General features: G+C 42.9%; 1 protein-coding gene across 2 annotated transcripts; it reads right to left on the reverse strand.

The window, feature by feature from the left end:
• Positions 1-90: 90 nt before the first annotated feature.
• Positions 91-13,049, reverse strand: LOC311111931 (malignant fibrous histiocytoma-amplified sequence 1 homolog). Of its 2 annotated transcripts, none has more exons than XM_084154856.1 (10): positions 12,530-13,049; positions 10,481-11,366; positions 8,397-8,694; positions 8,109-8,295; positions 7,655-7,836; positions 6,778-7,277; positions 6,466-6,620; positions 801-975; positions 584-651; positions 91-493 (listed from the first exon to the last, which is right to left on the reverse strand). In XM_084154856.1, the coding sequence occupies exons 1-10, from the start codon at positions 12,543-12,545 to the stop codon at positions 465-467; spliced, it is 2,496 nt and encodes an 831-aa protein (XP_084010982.1). In that variant the 5' UTR covers positions 12,546-13,049; the 3' UTR covers positions 91-464. The 2 variants fall into 2 exon arrangements, with proteins under 2 accessions (XP_084010982.1, XP_084010981.1); XM_084154855.1 differs by having other exon boundaries at positions 801-978; positions 12,530-12,598.
• Positions 13,050-14,139: the final 1,090 nt, after the last annotated feature.

Here is a 14,139-nt window from a genome sequence, read left to right on the forward strand (position 1 = left end):
ATCAAGTAACCCATTACATTCTACATCTGGAATGAAGTATTGAATAAATAAATTAAATACATTACAAATACAAAAAGGAGTATGTCATGTCAGGGGCTTGATATTATTTATTTGGTATGAGGGTAAGGCATCAGAAAGTGGATATCTGGACTGCAATGAACAGTTTTGTGTAGCTGTACGTCAGTATAATTGTTTTCTCATTATGGAGCAAGAGCGCAGCCCTGTGGTAGGATATGAAAAGTAACATTTTCATAATATTGAGAGAGAAACATGAATATGGTTGCTCCCTCTGTGCACTTGTATTTATAAATGAGACCTCAAGCCTAAACCCAAACTGTAATGAGTGAAGATTTTGATGTTGCAAATAAGGAACATGTTTTTGATAGTAAGATAGTCAACTTGGAGACGTCACTGAAAAAGAAAACATCTCCCTCTGATGAAGTTCTCTTTCTAGCTTCTGGTCATTATCCTTCTGATTTGTTGATGACAGGATCTAAAAAAACACACACAGTATTTGAATGGGAAGCATTTATTGTAAACAGTAGGTAATCCCGCTTACTTTAACATTAAAAACATACTGTACCTTTTGGGAAAAGCAACTCGGTCCGTCGCGTGTGTCCATTTCGGCAGAGTTGTTTTTCCTCCTGCACACTGTTCGACACACACACTTCAGTTTTAATAGTATATTGGTAGAGAAACAACATATTTATAATTTGAAATAAGTGCAATAATATAATTACAATACAGTTGTGCATTGACAAATAGACAAGTAACAATTACATTAGATACATTTGGCTTACAGGTCATAGATGTCTGTTTCTGTGAGGTCCTGCCAGTCTCTCCAGACGAAGTAGGCTGTGCAACCTTTCTCCTTACAGGGGGTGTGGACATGTTGGGATAGGCCAGGCCATTGTCTAGACAGCACCACTAGCTTATACATCACCGACAGGAAGAGATCCCAAGAACGACGGAACTCTGCTGGCAAAAGAGAAATATGCTGATGTCAATGAGATGAAGTTGTTTACAACACATTAGTGACTACTTTTTAATATTCTTCCTCATTAGGACTAAATATTTGGTTTTCATAGCAGAACTATATAGTTTGAGCTCAAAGGTCATCTGCCCTTGAAAACCAACTTCTCTTTTTGAAGAACGGCCTATATGGCATTGATATGAGTCAGAAACATTTATTATATAGGATAATTTTGGTTATGAAGTCTCATCCAAAACGGAGTTTGGTAAGTGACTGCGACATTACTTACTGTACTTGAGGGTTTGGTTTGGATTACAATTATGTCAACAATTCATGCCCTCTTTTGCCTACCAACACATTGTGGCGATGTGTTTTTTGAGAAAAGACTGGGCGAGTTCGCTTTGCATGGCTCGGTGCCCCGGGCGGGTGGAGACCTCTACTTAAGAGGCCCAATGGAATTGTCAAAATAGAGCAAACCCTGTGCACCCAGGGCACCGGGTCACGCAAAACAAACTTGGGAAATAGCTATTCTAGTGAAAATGGGCTTCCATAAAGTTGTTCAACAATCTTGGGTAGATGTCCAGAATATGGATTACATCCAACTAGCTTCTACTTGGGCAGTCAACCGTCAAAACTGAGACTGGAATGTTGTTGGTAAGTAGCTATGTTTTGTTAATATCTAGCTAGCTAAATGTCTAGACTGACTAGGTGAATCCAGTTGAAAGCTATGATCCCTTATTGATGTCACTTGTTAAATCCACTTCAATCATTGTAGATGAAAGAGAGGAGACAGATTAAAGAAGGACTTTTAAACCTTGAGACAATTGAGACAGGATTGTGTATGTGTGCCATTCAGAGGGTGAATGGGCAAGACAAAAGATTTAAGTGCCTTTGAACGGGGTATGGTAGTAGGTGCCAGGCACACCGGTTTGAGTGTGTCAAGAACTGCAACACTGCTGGGTTTTTCACGCTCAACAGTTTCCCGTGTGTATGAAGAATGGTCCACCACCCAAAGGACATCCAGCCAACTTGACACAACTGTGGGAAGCATTGGAGTCAACATGGGCCAGCATCCCCGTGGAACGCTTTTGACACCTTGTAGAGTCCATGCCCCGACGAATTGAGGCTGTTCTGAGGGCAAAAGGGGTGCAACTCAATATTAGTAAGGTGTTCCTAATTCCTAATTTCCTCTTTCTGCAAGTGTTGGATTTTCACCCACAGCGGCCAATCCACCAGCCATTCTGATCTTAACTCCAACCTGCCGATGTCCACAGATTAACCCATCTTTCCCAGTATAATGCCATTTTTCATTTTGCAATACATCCCTCCATTTTACTGTGATGTCTTATGAGGGTCCTGAACCTCCCTATTTGTAACACTTCTACCGATGTTGCCCTAAAAATAAATACTTTACCCAAGACTATAATGATATTTCCCATTGATTGATCATGTTTTTTCAGATCCCCTAGCAATACAGTTTACAGGTCCATCTGAACCCTGATATTATGAGAGAACCATTCCTTGACCTGACTCCAAAAGCGAGCCACCGATGGACAGTACCGTATGCAGAAAAATATGCTGTATTGATTCTGTTTCCTCGTGGCAGTCTGCACAAGGCTGACTGTTCAATGCCCCATGTATTGAGCATTTGTTTTGTAGCAAGTATTTTATATACAGTAATAATTTAAATTGAAACTAATGGATTGATGTGTCAATTGTTGTTTTATATATCCGTTTAGAGAGAGGTTTAATGCCTTAATATTTAATCGTTTTAACCCTCCAAACTCATGTTCGTTATATAAATAATCTTGTTTAACTTCATCTGGTTTGCAATTCCAAATAAAGTGAAATGTTTTTTTCTTGCATGATTTGAAAAAGGATTCTCCTGGAGTCAGTAGAGACATTAATAAATATGTAAACTGTGAAATCAATAGATAATTAATCAGGGTAATCTACCCATAAATGGATAGGTGTTTCGCTCTCCACGGTTTCAAGATTCTATCTATTTAGCTAAGTTTTTCTATCGAAGATAATAGTTAGAAGATCGGTCAACTTTTCCAGGATATGTACACCAAGCACATCGACTTCACCATCCAACTATTTAAACTGACTAGCTACTGTAAGATCCCTGCTAAATCATTTAGCAAACTACCAGAAAAGGAGGCAACGGTCAGACACCAGTCTCGTTCCAGAATAATGGAGGAAATAACCACCGATATGTGCTGTGTGTGTTTGTGTCTTGTACGTTGTAAGGATGTGCCCTCCATCCATGGTGCCGCAATGGACTACTCCTGGGCCAGGGTTAGTAATGTCAACCAGTTAGTACCATGCTGGGACATGTCCCTTGTGAATTAGCTGTGAATCATAATCTCTGATTGGCTATGTTCAACTGTGTGTTTACTGTTGGCTTCCATGATCATATGGTGAAAGTCTTTCTCTCTCTCCCTCTCTTTCTCTGTGATAGGAGCTGGGTCGGATCTGTAAGTCGGACTCCTTCATGACCAGTATCTGTGATGAGCTACTGGCGCTGGCAACACCATACAGGAAGGTTCACTATATATACAAAAGTATGTGGACACCCCTTCAAATGAATGGGTTTGGCTCTTTCAGCCACACCCGTTGCTGACAGGTGTATAAAATCGAGCACACAGCCATGCAATCTCCATAGACCAACATTGGCAGTACAATGGCCTTACTGAAGACCTCTGTGACTTTCAACATGTCACCGTCATAGGATGTCACCTTTCCAACAAGTCAGTTCGTCAAATATCTGCCCTGCTAGAGCTGCCCCAGTCAACTGTAAGCTCTGTTATTATGAAGTGGAAATGTCTAGGAGCAACAACGGCTCGGCTGCGAAGTGGTAGGCCATTCAAACTCACAGAATGGGACCGGCGAGTGCTGAAGGGTGTAGCCGTAAAAATGATCTATCCTCGGTTGCAACACTCACTACAGAGTTCCAAACTGCCTCTGGAAGCAATGTCAGCACAAGAACTGTTCGTCGGGAGCTTCATTAAATGGGTTTCTATGGCCAAGGAGCCACACACAAGCCTAAGATCACCATGCGCAATGCCAAGCGTCGGCTGGAGTGGTGTAAAGCTCGCCGCCATTGGACTCTGGAGCAGTGGAAACGCGTTCTCTGGAGTGATGAATCACGCTTCACCATCTGACAGTCTGACAGATGAATCTGAATTTGGTGGATACCAGGAGAATGCTACCTGCCCCTATGCATAGTGCCAACTGTAAAGTTTGGTGGAGGAGGAATAATGGTCATGCTGTTTTTCATGGTTCGGACTAGGACCCTTAGTTCCAGTGAAGGGAAATCGTAACGCTACAGCATACAATGGTATTCTAGACGATACTGTGCTTCCAACTTTGTGGCAACAGTTTGGCGAAGGTCCTGTTTCAGCATAACAATACCCCCGTGCACAAAGCGAGGTCCATACAGAAATGGTTTGTCAAGATCAGTGTGGAAGAACTTGACTGGCCTGCACAGAGCCCTGACCTAAACCCCATCGAACACCTTTGGGATGAATTGGAATGCACTCTGCGAGCCAGGCCTAATCGCCCAACATCAGTGCCCAACCTCACTAATGCTCTTGTGGCTGAATGGAAGCAAGTTCCCGCAGAAATGTTCCAACATCTAGTGGAAAGTCTTCCCAGAAGAGTGGAAGATAATTATAGCAGCAAAGGGGGGACCAACTCCATATTAATGCCCATGACTTTGGAATTAGATGTTCGACGAGCAGGTGTCCACATACTTTTGGTCATGTAGTGTCTGACGGCTGACATGTTTGGCAAGGTAGCCCCAGCACCACCAAACAAAATGTTGATAGGTACAGAATCTGTATCGGCTGTGAATGACAATAAAAGATGAAAGACGTGTAATATTTGCACATTGTTATATTAGCAAAACACTGCTTCTCCAGTATTGTGAAGAATGGTTTATTCTACATGGAACTGTTACACTTCAACGTTATCAAAACACTTTCTTTAGAATATCTACATGAGTTTAGCAATTGCATTCTTCTCATATTACTCTGTAGGCTACTCAGTATGAGAAGAGTGCCATCCTCCCGCATCTCACATCTGCCTGTAGTTATTGAACTCTGCCTGCTGGACCCATGAGGCAAACTCTGACATATCCAGGATGGAGTGTCATGCACTCCACCCCTCCTGCCACCTGACTGCACATGTTCATAACCTGTAATACATTACACAGATGAAAGGGTCTTCATTACTCTCTGGAAACTTGAAGACAGAACCTCACCCAGAGAGCTGTGCATGTCAGTGTGTTAGACAGCCAAATCCTTACATTTTGGCAAATAGACCATAGAAATAGAAATGCCTTTCTAGTTCTGGTTACACAGCTGAAGTTGTACTCTACACACAACAGATATTGATTTGTTAGGTAAAGTGTAGGCATACTGTCTTTATAAGAACATCAATATGATATTTACAGCAGGAACTGTTTTGTCTTTGTAACACGAACACATCCATCGATTTTTTGTTGATGTACTGTATGTACACTCAAGCTAGGCGATGTTTGTGCAATGTCCACATGTAGCCAACACCTGTAGGGATATTAGTTCTGGGATTTGTCTCCCGGGAATGATCTAACAGTGGACATAAGGAGAGACAAAACTAGCCAGTTATAGAATATTGGGTTGTAGAACAGCTAAACTGACTGAAGACCGTGCGCGGGCATTCAACTCGCAGTAGTTGATATCGTTTCCACGTAACATGTATTTACATGATGTGATGAAACGTTGAAACTAAGTTACAAGCTACTTTCGTAGCAAGGCGTTGTAGAACGAGTGTCTTATGAAACACATTCCATACACTGGCGCTTGCTATCTTGCCATAACTGATTTGACAGAGAAATATCAGCTAGATAGGATAGCCAGCTGCAGCTATCACCAAGCTATGCTAGGTAGCGGCCCTCAGCTTGGCTAAACACAAGGTAAGCGCAGACTTTAGCCTACACATAGAACTGAATTAGCTGACTATCTTGAGATGGCGAGTCAGTCGGGAGGGGAGAAGTCCTCAACTTCAAAACTGTGTTCTCTCCATAGCAAAGCTAGCTTAACTTGCCTAGCTGTACTCACTACTGCGCTTGTTTATTGTGATTGAATGGCAAAGACACACCCAAAGCACACCCACATCAAACCACACCCCCAAGACAACTCTTATTTGCCTTCAGCCATTTCTTCATGAGCATGGATTAAAACAAGGCAAAATCAGGAAGCGCAGTCATCCTTCAAAAGTTTCAGAATGTTTGAAGACATCTTCAAAGTGTTGCAAAAGACGGTTTGGGAAATGTTTCTGAACACCAAGTATGGGATTTTTTTTTTTTACCAAAAGTGATCAGCTGGGCGCTAGATAGACCAAGGTCCTCACAAGCACTTTTCTTACTATGCAGACATTGATTGAATTTACCCCATATTCTCATTAATTTGCCTCTCCAGATGAAATAGATGAATAGCATACTGTACCGCTGGTCTCAGGTCTCTTGCAGCGGATCTGTATGTATGGATCTCCATCTTTATTGTTCTCTCTCATCAGCACCAGTTTGTCTCCAGAGCTGAGCAGGCAGTGGTCCTTCCCTATCCAGTGAGTCGGGTACAGGGAGCACGTCTTGATGATCAGCCTGAAATACAAATAAAATACATTTCCTAAATAACCACATCTTTTATTTGTAAAACCAATATAAATAGAACATAAATATTTATTTTAGAAAATGTGTGACAATTAAAATGAAACATCAGAGCAGTGAAATGGTAGACTACTGTAGATTCCAATGCTACCTGTGGAAGAAGCCATGAGGGACCTCAGGTAGAAAGTAAACATAGACATTTATATCGTCCAGCTTGTCTTCTCCCCACATCTGCACCACCATTCGATTGTCCTGCAGGTAGCTGGGGAAGAGACAAGCTCCGTCCGTATCACCCCTGGCCAAGTTGGATGACTTCCACTGCTTCTCCCCAGGTTTGAACTCTGGGGCTGCCGGGTTCAGGGGACTACCCACCTTAGCCGGGAGACAGACCTCAAAGTGCTGCAGGAGGCTGAGTAGGGTCCCCTCCTTAGTCTTACTCCCCACCACCTCCTCCACCAGGTCTTCATCGTCCAGCCCCAGCCGCCTCAGTTCTCTGCGTACCAGGATCCGTGTGGCCGCGTTATGCAGGGTGCCCTTCTCCCTGAAGTCATCCACCCACGTGCCCCGGTGGACCAACAGGTTGCCCTCTTGCCGCAGCGCGTCTCTGGGGATGGCCTCCAGCTGCTTGACCAGGTCGTGTCTCACGATGGTCTGGGTTGGGGGAAAGGAGAGACGTTGGTTATAGGAGTACGGTGTCCATATTAGGACAGCAGTCAGAGTGACTCTGACGCAACTTTCATGGACATATGATGTCCTAATATGGACACCGTACTGGAGAAGACTTTAAAGACAACACCGTAATTCAAATAGAATACAGCATATTCTCTTTGCTACTTAATTGTGCTCACTACTCAAAACACACCTAACCTGATCCTGGAGAGCTACAGGGACAGGAAATTATTAGGTGGTCAGTAGATTTTTAAAATTCTGGGCTGTAGCAAAAGCCTCCACACCCCTGTAGCTCTCCTGGACCAGGTGTCGCTGATCACTAATTTAAAGGTTTTCCCTCTGTCACCCTCAGGTCTCACCTTGAAGAGTGAGATGAGGAAAGATGGCTGAACGAACACCCTGTCCTTCAGAGCAGGGATCTCCTCATACCACACGATGATGCCGATACGATGGAGGTAACGTAGGATGGAGTGGACGTTCTCCTCGCCCAACTCAAGGTGCGGAATGAGGTCACTCAGAAGGTCATCAAAAGAAACTATTCCTGGTGTTGAGGAAAAGAGATGTCTGATTAGAGTCATGTGACCGAGTTATAATACCTCATTGTGTCCATATTAGGACAACCACAGTTTCAGACTGTCCTGACATGGACAGATGTCAGAATTGATAATAGTATTATTAAAAATGTAATTAACAGGGTTGAAGTTGATTTAATTTCAATTCAGTAATTTGAGAAAGTGAATTATATAAAATTACAATTCAAGAGCCTTTAACTTTCAATAAGGATTTTTCCGTTTTTTACTTCAAATAACTTACCGTGTTGAGGTATTTGGTTTTGTCCCACCAGGTCATGAATGGCTAACTCAACTTCTTTGTAGCTTTTGGGCAGGGTCCTTTCAGCACATGGGAATGTATCCTTTGTTAAGATATGCCTCACAATGTGCTCCTTGAGCTTGACAATATCCTCATGCTTAGTGCAGTCAATAGGTACAAGTTCCAGGACCTGCAAACACATTAGAAACCAATTAATATACTCACAGATCAAACCGTAGGCCATTTCAAAGATCAAACACTCTTTACAAAACTCAAATTAGGACACAATACCTGTAAATGATACTCCATAAGCCGGTCAAGTTCGCTCATCTGTTCAGAAAACAGAGAGGGGTCTGCATTGTCCTTCAGGTTCTTCTGCTGTAGTTGTAAAACCTCCTTCCTTTCTTCGAGCATGACTCGAACATTCTCCTCAATGTGTCTCTTCTTCTCCCTCACCTCGTCTTGGTCTTGGCACTGGTCACAGTGAGTTCCCACCAGTAAGACCACAGAGGCAGGGACGCGAAGCTGGATGTTATTGATCCAGAAACACACCTTCTCTTTGTAAGACTGGGGGTCTTCCATGTTGTAGCTGAGACATTACAAAGATACATTTTCACATGTAAGGCAAGGTCATGCCCAAGTCAGTAAAACCAACAAACTATACAGATGAAGTTGGAAGTTTACATACACTTAGGTTGGAGTCATTAAAACTCGTTTTTCAACCACTCCACAAATTTCTTGTTAACAAACTATAGTTTTGGCAAGTCGGTAAGGACATCTACTTTGTGCATGACACTTGTAATTTTTCCAACAATTGTTTACAGACAGATGATTTCACTTATAATTCACTGTCTCACAATTCCAGTGGGTCAGAAGTTTACATACTGACTGTGCCTTTAAACAGCTTGGAAAATTCCAGAAAATGAGGTGTACCTGTGGATGTATTTCAAGGCCTACCTTCAAACTCAGTGCCTCTTTCCTTGACATCATGGGAAAATCAAAAGAAATCAGCCAAGACCTCAGAAAAACAATTGTAGTCTGGTTCATCCTTGGGAGCAATTTCCAAACACCTGAAGCTACCACGTTCATCTGTACAAACAATAGTACGCAAGTATAAACACCATGGGACCACGCAGCCGTCATACCGCTCAGGAAGGAGACGCATTCTGTCTCCTAGAGATGAACGTACTTTGGTGCGAAAAGTGCAAATCAATCCCAGAACAACAGCAAAGGACCTTGTGAAGATGCTGGAGGAAACAGGTACAAAAGTGTCTATATCCACAGTAAAACGAGTCCTATATCGACACAACCTGAAAGGCCGTCAGCAAGGAAGAAGCCACTGCTCCAAAACCACCATAAAAAAGACAGACTACGGTTTACAACTGCACATAGGGACAAAGATCGTACTTTTTGGAGAAATGTCCTCTGGTCTGATGAAACAAAAATAGAACTGTTTGGCCATAATGACCATCGTTATGTTTGGAGGAAAGAGGGGGTACTCTTGCAAGCCAAAGAACACCATCCCAACCGTGAAGCACAGAGGTGGCAGCATCATGCTATGGGGGTGCTTTGCTGCAGGAGGGACTGGTGCACTTCACAAAATAGATGGCATCATGAGGAAGGAAAATGATGTTGATATATTGAAGCAACATCTCAAGACATCAGTCAGGAAGTTAAAGCTTGTTCGCAAATGGGTCTTCCAAATGGACAATGACCCCAAGCATACTTCCAAAGTTGTGGCAAAATGGCTTAAGGACAACAAAGTGAAGGTATTGGAGTGGACATCACAAAGCCCTGACCTCAATCCTATAGAAAATGTGTGGGCAGAACTGAAAAAGCGTGTGCGAGCAAGGAGGCCTACAAACCTGACTCCGTTACACCAGCTCTGTCAGGAGGAATGGGCCTAAATTCACCCAAATTATTGTGGGAAGCTTGTGGAAGGCTACCCGAAACGTTTGACCCAAGTTAAACAATTTAAAGGCAATGCTACCGAATACTAATTGAGTGTATGTAAACTTCTGACCCACTGGGAATGTGATGAAAGAAATACAATCTGAAATAAATCATTCTCTCTACTATTATTCTGAAATTTCACATTCTTAAAATAAAGTGGTGATCCTAACTGACCTAAGACAGGGAATCTTTACTAGGATTAAATGTCAAGAATTGTGAAAAACTGAGTTGGTGTATGCAAACTTCCGACTGTATGTATCAATATACTGTACTATCAATAAAACATTATCAATGATCTTCGAAACTATCTGTTGATTAAAATATTAGAAGAATGTAAAAGACTATAATGTTAAATTACAAATGTCAGTTTCCCACAAATTAACACGAACTGCACAGTGATCTCCCTCAACTGACATGTTTACCTGGCCAAATCAACAGCGAGGATAACGAGGGCTCTGGGGGTGATGAAGACATGATGTGTCAGGTAGTATTCTTCCTGCCCTGCGAAGTCCCAGAATAGGAACCGGACCCCCTCCATTTCCATCTCACTGATCTCTATCCCCTCCGTTCTGTCCTCCTCCTCTACCCTCATGGGCACCCCCTTGTTCAGGCTGCGACACAGCGTGGACTTCCCAGCCATGGAGGAACCCAGGAACATGGTCTTGACTGTCCAGGCCGTGGTGTGTGTGTCAGGGCCTTCCTCCTCCATCATGGCGAAGTAGCTCTGAATGTCCCTCACCCCTCCGTCACACACCTCCTCTGGGGGGGTCCTCAGCGGGTTCCCCGTGGCCTTGAACAGGGTCAGCTCCGAGTTCCCTTTCTGGAACAGCTGGGCTGGAAGTTCAGTCAGGCTATTCCGTTCTACTAACAGCTCCTTGAGTTTAGGTAGCCCCACCAGTGCCTGGAGGTCCTTCAGGCAGTTATTGGACAGGTTGAGGTAGGTGAGGCTGTGGCATTGACTCAGGTCCAATGGGAGTTTGGGCAGACGGTTGGTGCTGAGTTTGAGGAAATGTAGCTTCCCCAGATGAGGGAAGATGTCTTCAGGGATAACCTTGATGTTGTTCTGGTTCATGTAGAGCCGCTCCAGAAGTTTCAAAGATCTGATCTCCAGGGGAAAGTCCACCAGCTCATTCCTGGAGAGGTTGAGCTCTCTCAGGTGGACCAGGTTGGAGATCCCAGAGAGCTGTCTCAGTTTGTTCCTCTGGAGGTCCAACCTTCTGGCCTCCTCAGCCTGCTCCAGGAGACTCTGAGGGAGGGACTTCAGTTTTTTACCAGATAGGTCCCAATCTTTCTTACTCTGCCCAGTACCTAAAATGACATACATGTTAGAGAAACCTTGCCAAGAAGGCATCTCCTTCTCATTGTTAAAACAGTATATATTCAGGACAAACAATGAAATGTTGTTATATTGAGGAGTTGCACTTAATACACTTTTCTAATCTAATCTGTAATCTATCCACAATTAAAACAGATTATGTAAGGCCACAACAGCATCAACATCTATGACATCTCCTATCAACAGTAGTTACAAGACTGAATTAATGTGTGAGGTTTCCACACAAACAAATAAGGAGAAAATGTATGACTCATTGATTTACAAAACAATAGGAACACCTTTCTAATATTGAGTTGCACCCCCTTTTGCCCTCAGAACTGGCTCAATTTGTCGGGGCATGGACTCTACAAGGTGTTGAAAGCGTTCCACAGGGATGCTGGCCCATGTTGACTCCAATGCTTCCCACAGTTTTGTCAAGTTGGATGGACGTCCTTTGGGTGGTGGACCATTCTTTATACTCACAGTAAACTGTTGAGTGTGAAAAACCCAGCAGCGTTGCAGTTATTGACACACTCAAACCAGTGGGTCTGGCACCTACTACCATAAAAGTTAAAAGCCATTTAAATATTTTGTTTTGACCATTCACCCTCTCTCTGAATGGCACACATACACAATCCATGTCTCAATTGTCTTAAGGTTTAAAAATCCTTCTTTAACCTGTCTTCTCCCCTTCATCTACACTGAGTGAAGGATTATAGGTTTCACATGGATTCACCTGGTCAGTCTGTCATGGAAGGAGCATGTTCCTAATGTTTTGTACACTCAGTGTATGACTCATCAGTTCACTCTTGTTCACCCAGTTGTCCTTACCAGGAACTATGATTTTACACTTACAATAATTTATGACTGGGTTAAAGTCAGCATTACCTTCCTGAATGTGACTCTGACACGTATTATTTAATCTATTTACCTTTGTATTACGCAATCCTTCATTTGATAATAGTTGTCAGTTATACAATAAACTGAATTTGACAATGGCAAAAGAGAAAGTAAAGAGACTAAAGTAAAGAGAGCACTCTGCTTTTCATAATTCCATTTAAAAGCTGCAATCCTCTCTCTCATCAATGAGTTACATAGGCAGCCATATAATTATTATCTATTGCTAGTTTATTATGAAGAGCTTCATGGTACTTGCCATTAGGTCGAGACATGTTGCCAGACAGTATTTGTGGTGCGTTGTCTCACCCACTTCCTCAACCAGTATGCCAGCAGCTCTGCACACAGGCGGGTTCACCACTCTTTTTACTTCCTGGTTGTCTCTAATAGGTGGGTCCAAACAATTCACTTCTCATTCCATTCATGCAAGATTATTGCTACTTTTTATAAAAGAAAAGTATAGACTCTGAAGTACAAAACAGAATAGGTATTAAAAAAAGAATACAGGGGCTTACAAGATACACATTTAAACTGTGTAAACATTTTCAAACCATATACAAGTCTTCTGATAATCTAAATAGTAAGATTGTACAGATGTTTTGCATCTATAAAGAACCTAGTGCGGTTCTGTGACAATCAAAGGGAAAAAAGTGGCATTATGCGTTTAAAATACTCCATGCACACTGGATAAAGTATAGACAATATATCTAATTAACATTCAATAACCTAGAAAGCTTTGGTTTCGATATCCTGTGTCATACTTTACTTACGTTTACTCTAAAGGTCCCGAGTATAGAGCTCGCCAGCTTGTAGTCCTAAAAACCGGAAATGAGTAACCTCTGGTTTGCCGAAAATTAAGTCTGAAGTTAAAACAGGCTTAAGAGATCTTATACGTTTTGTTCAATGAGATAATATCATAAGACCTTATTTTCTGAATTTATAAAAAAAAACTACTAAAACGGCATTCATTTCCGTATAGGCTTTGTCCAACGAACCATAACGGAGACAGTGCCTACAAAAATACGTCATTACTTTTTATCTCTATTAGTTTCAGTAGCAACGCGCATTCCCAGCCCACCTGAGGATCTGTCTTTTTCAGCTATCTATTTTCTGCATTTGAGTGGTGCAAATTCCACTTGTCACTTAAATCACGCTGGATTGATTCCTTTCATTTTACTCCTGTGACCCTTTCATACTGTCACGCCCTGACTCAGAGGACGCTTATATGTTGAGTCAGGGTGTGTATATTCCTTGTTGTGATTGTCTGTGTTGTATTTTCTATGTTTAGATCTAGTATGTCTAGATCTATGTTGGCCGGTGTGGTTCCCAATCAGAGGCAGCTGTCGCTCGTTGTCTCTGATTGGGGACTATACTTAGGCAGCCTATTGGCACTAGTGGGCTGTGGGATCTTGTTCCAGTTAAGGTGTGTTGTGTTGTGTTGTGTTGTGTTGTGTTGTGTTGTGTTGTGTTGGACTTCACGTTTAGTTTTTTTTGTCGTTGTGTTTAATATTTAATAAACATGTACGCATATCACGCTGCGCCTTGGTCTGACCCGTCGATGAATGAACGTGACAGAAGATCCCACCAAACGAGGACAGTAGAGGTGAAACGGCGCCAACCGTGCCGACGACGGAGACCCGAGAGGCAACCCCAAGAAAAAATGTTGGATGACGAGGCTACAGGAGGCTAAAAGGGAGAAGGAAAGTGTAGAGGCACGGCGAGAGGAGCTGGTTAGGCAGCAGAAGGAAGCAAGTGGTGCGTGTCGCCAGTCCGGTCCGGCCCGTTCCTGCTCCCCGCACTAAGCCAGTGGTGCGCGTCGCCAGCCCGGCCCGGCCTGTTCCTGCCCCTCGCACCAAGCCAGTGGTGCGC

Source organism: Coregonus lavaretus (genome assembly GCF_964263955.1).
Source record: "Coregonus lavaretus genome assembly, chromosome: 37".
Classification (NCBI taxonomy): Eukaryota; Metazoa; Chordata; class Actinopteri; order Salmoniformes; family Salmonidae; genus Coregonus; species Coregonus lavaretus.

What these genes read in the sequence shown, in the direction of transcription:
- LOC311111931 (XM_084154855.1), bottom strand. An exon ending in AAACCAAATACCTCAACACG is followed by an intron (nt 7,837 to 8,108) that starts GTAAGTTATTTG and finishes CCTCAACACCAG; the next exon opens with GAATAGTTTCTTTTGATGAC. An exon ending in TCCTCATCTCACTCTTCAAG is followed by an intron (nt 7,278 to 7,654) that starts GTGAGACCTGAG and finishes CCCCCAACCCAG; the next exon opens with ACCATCGTGAGACACGACCT.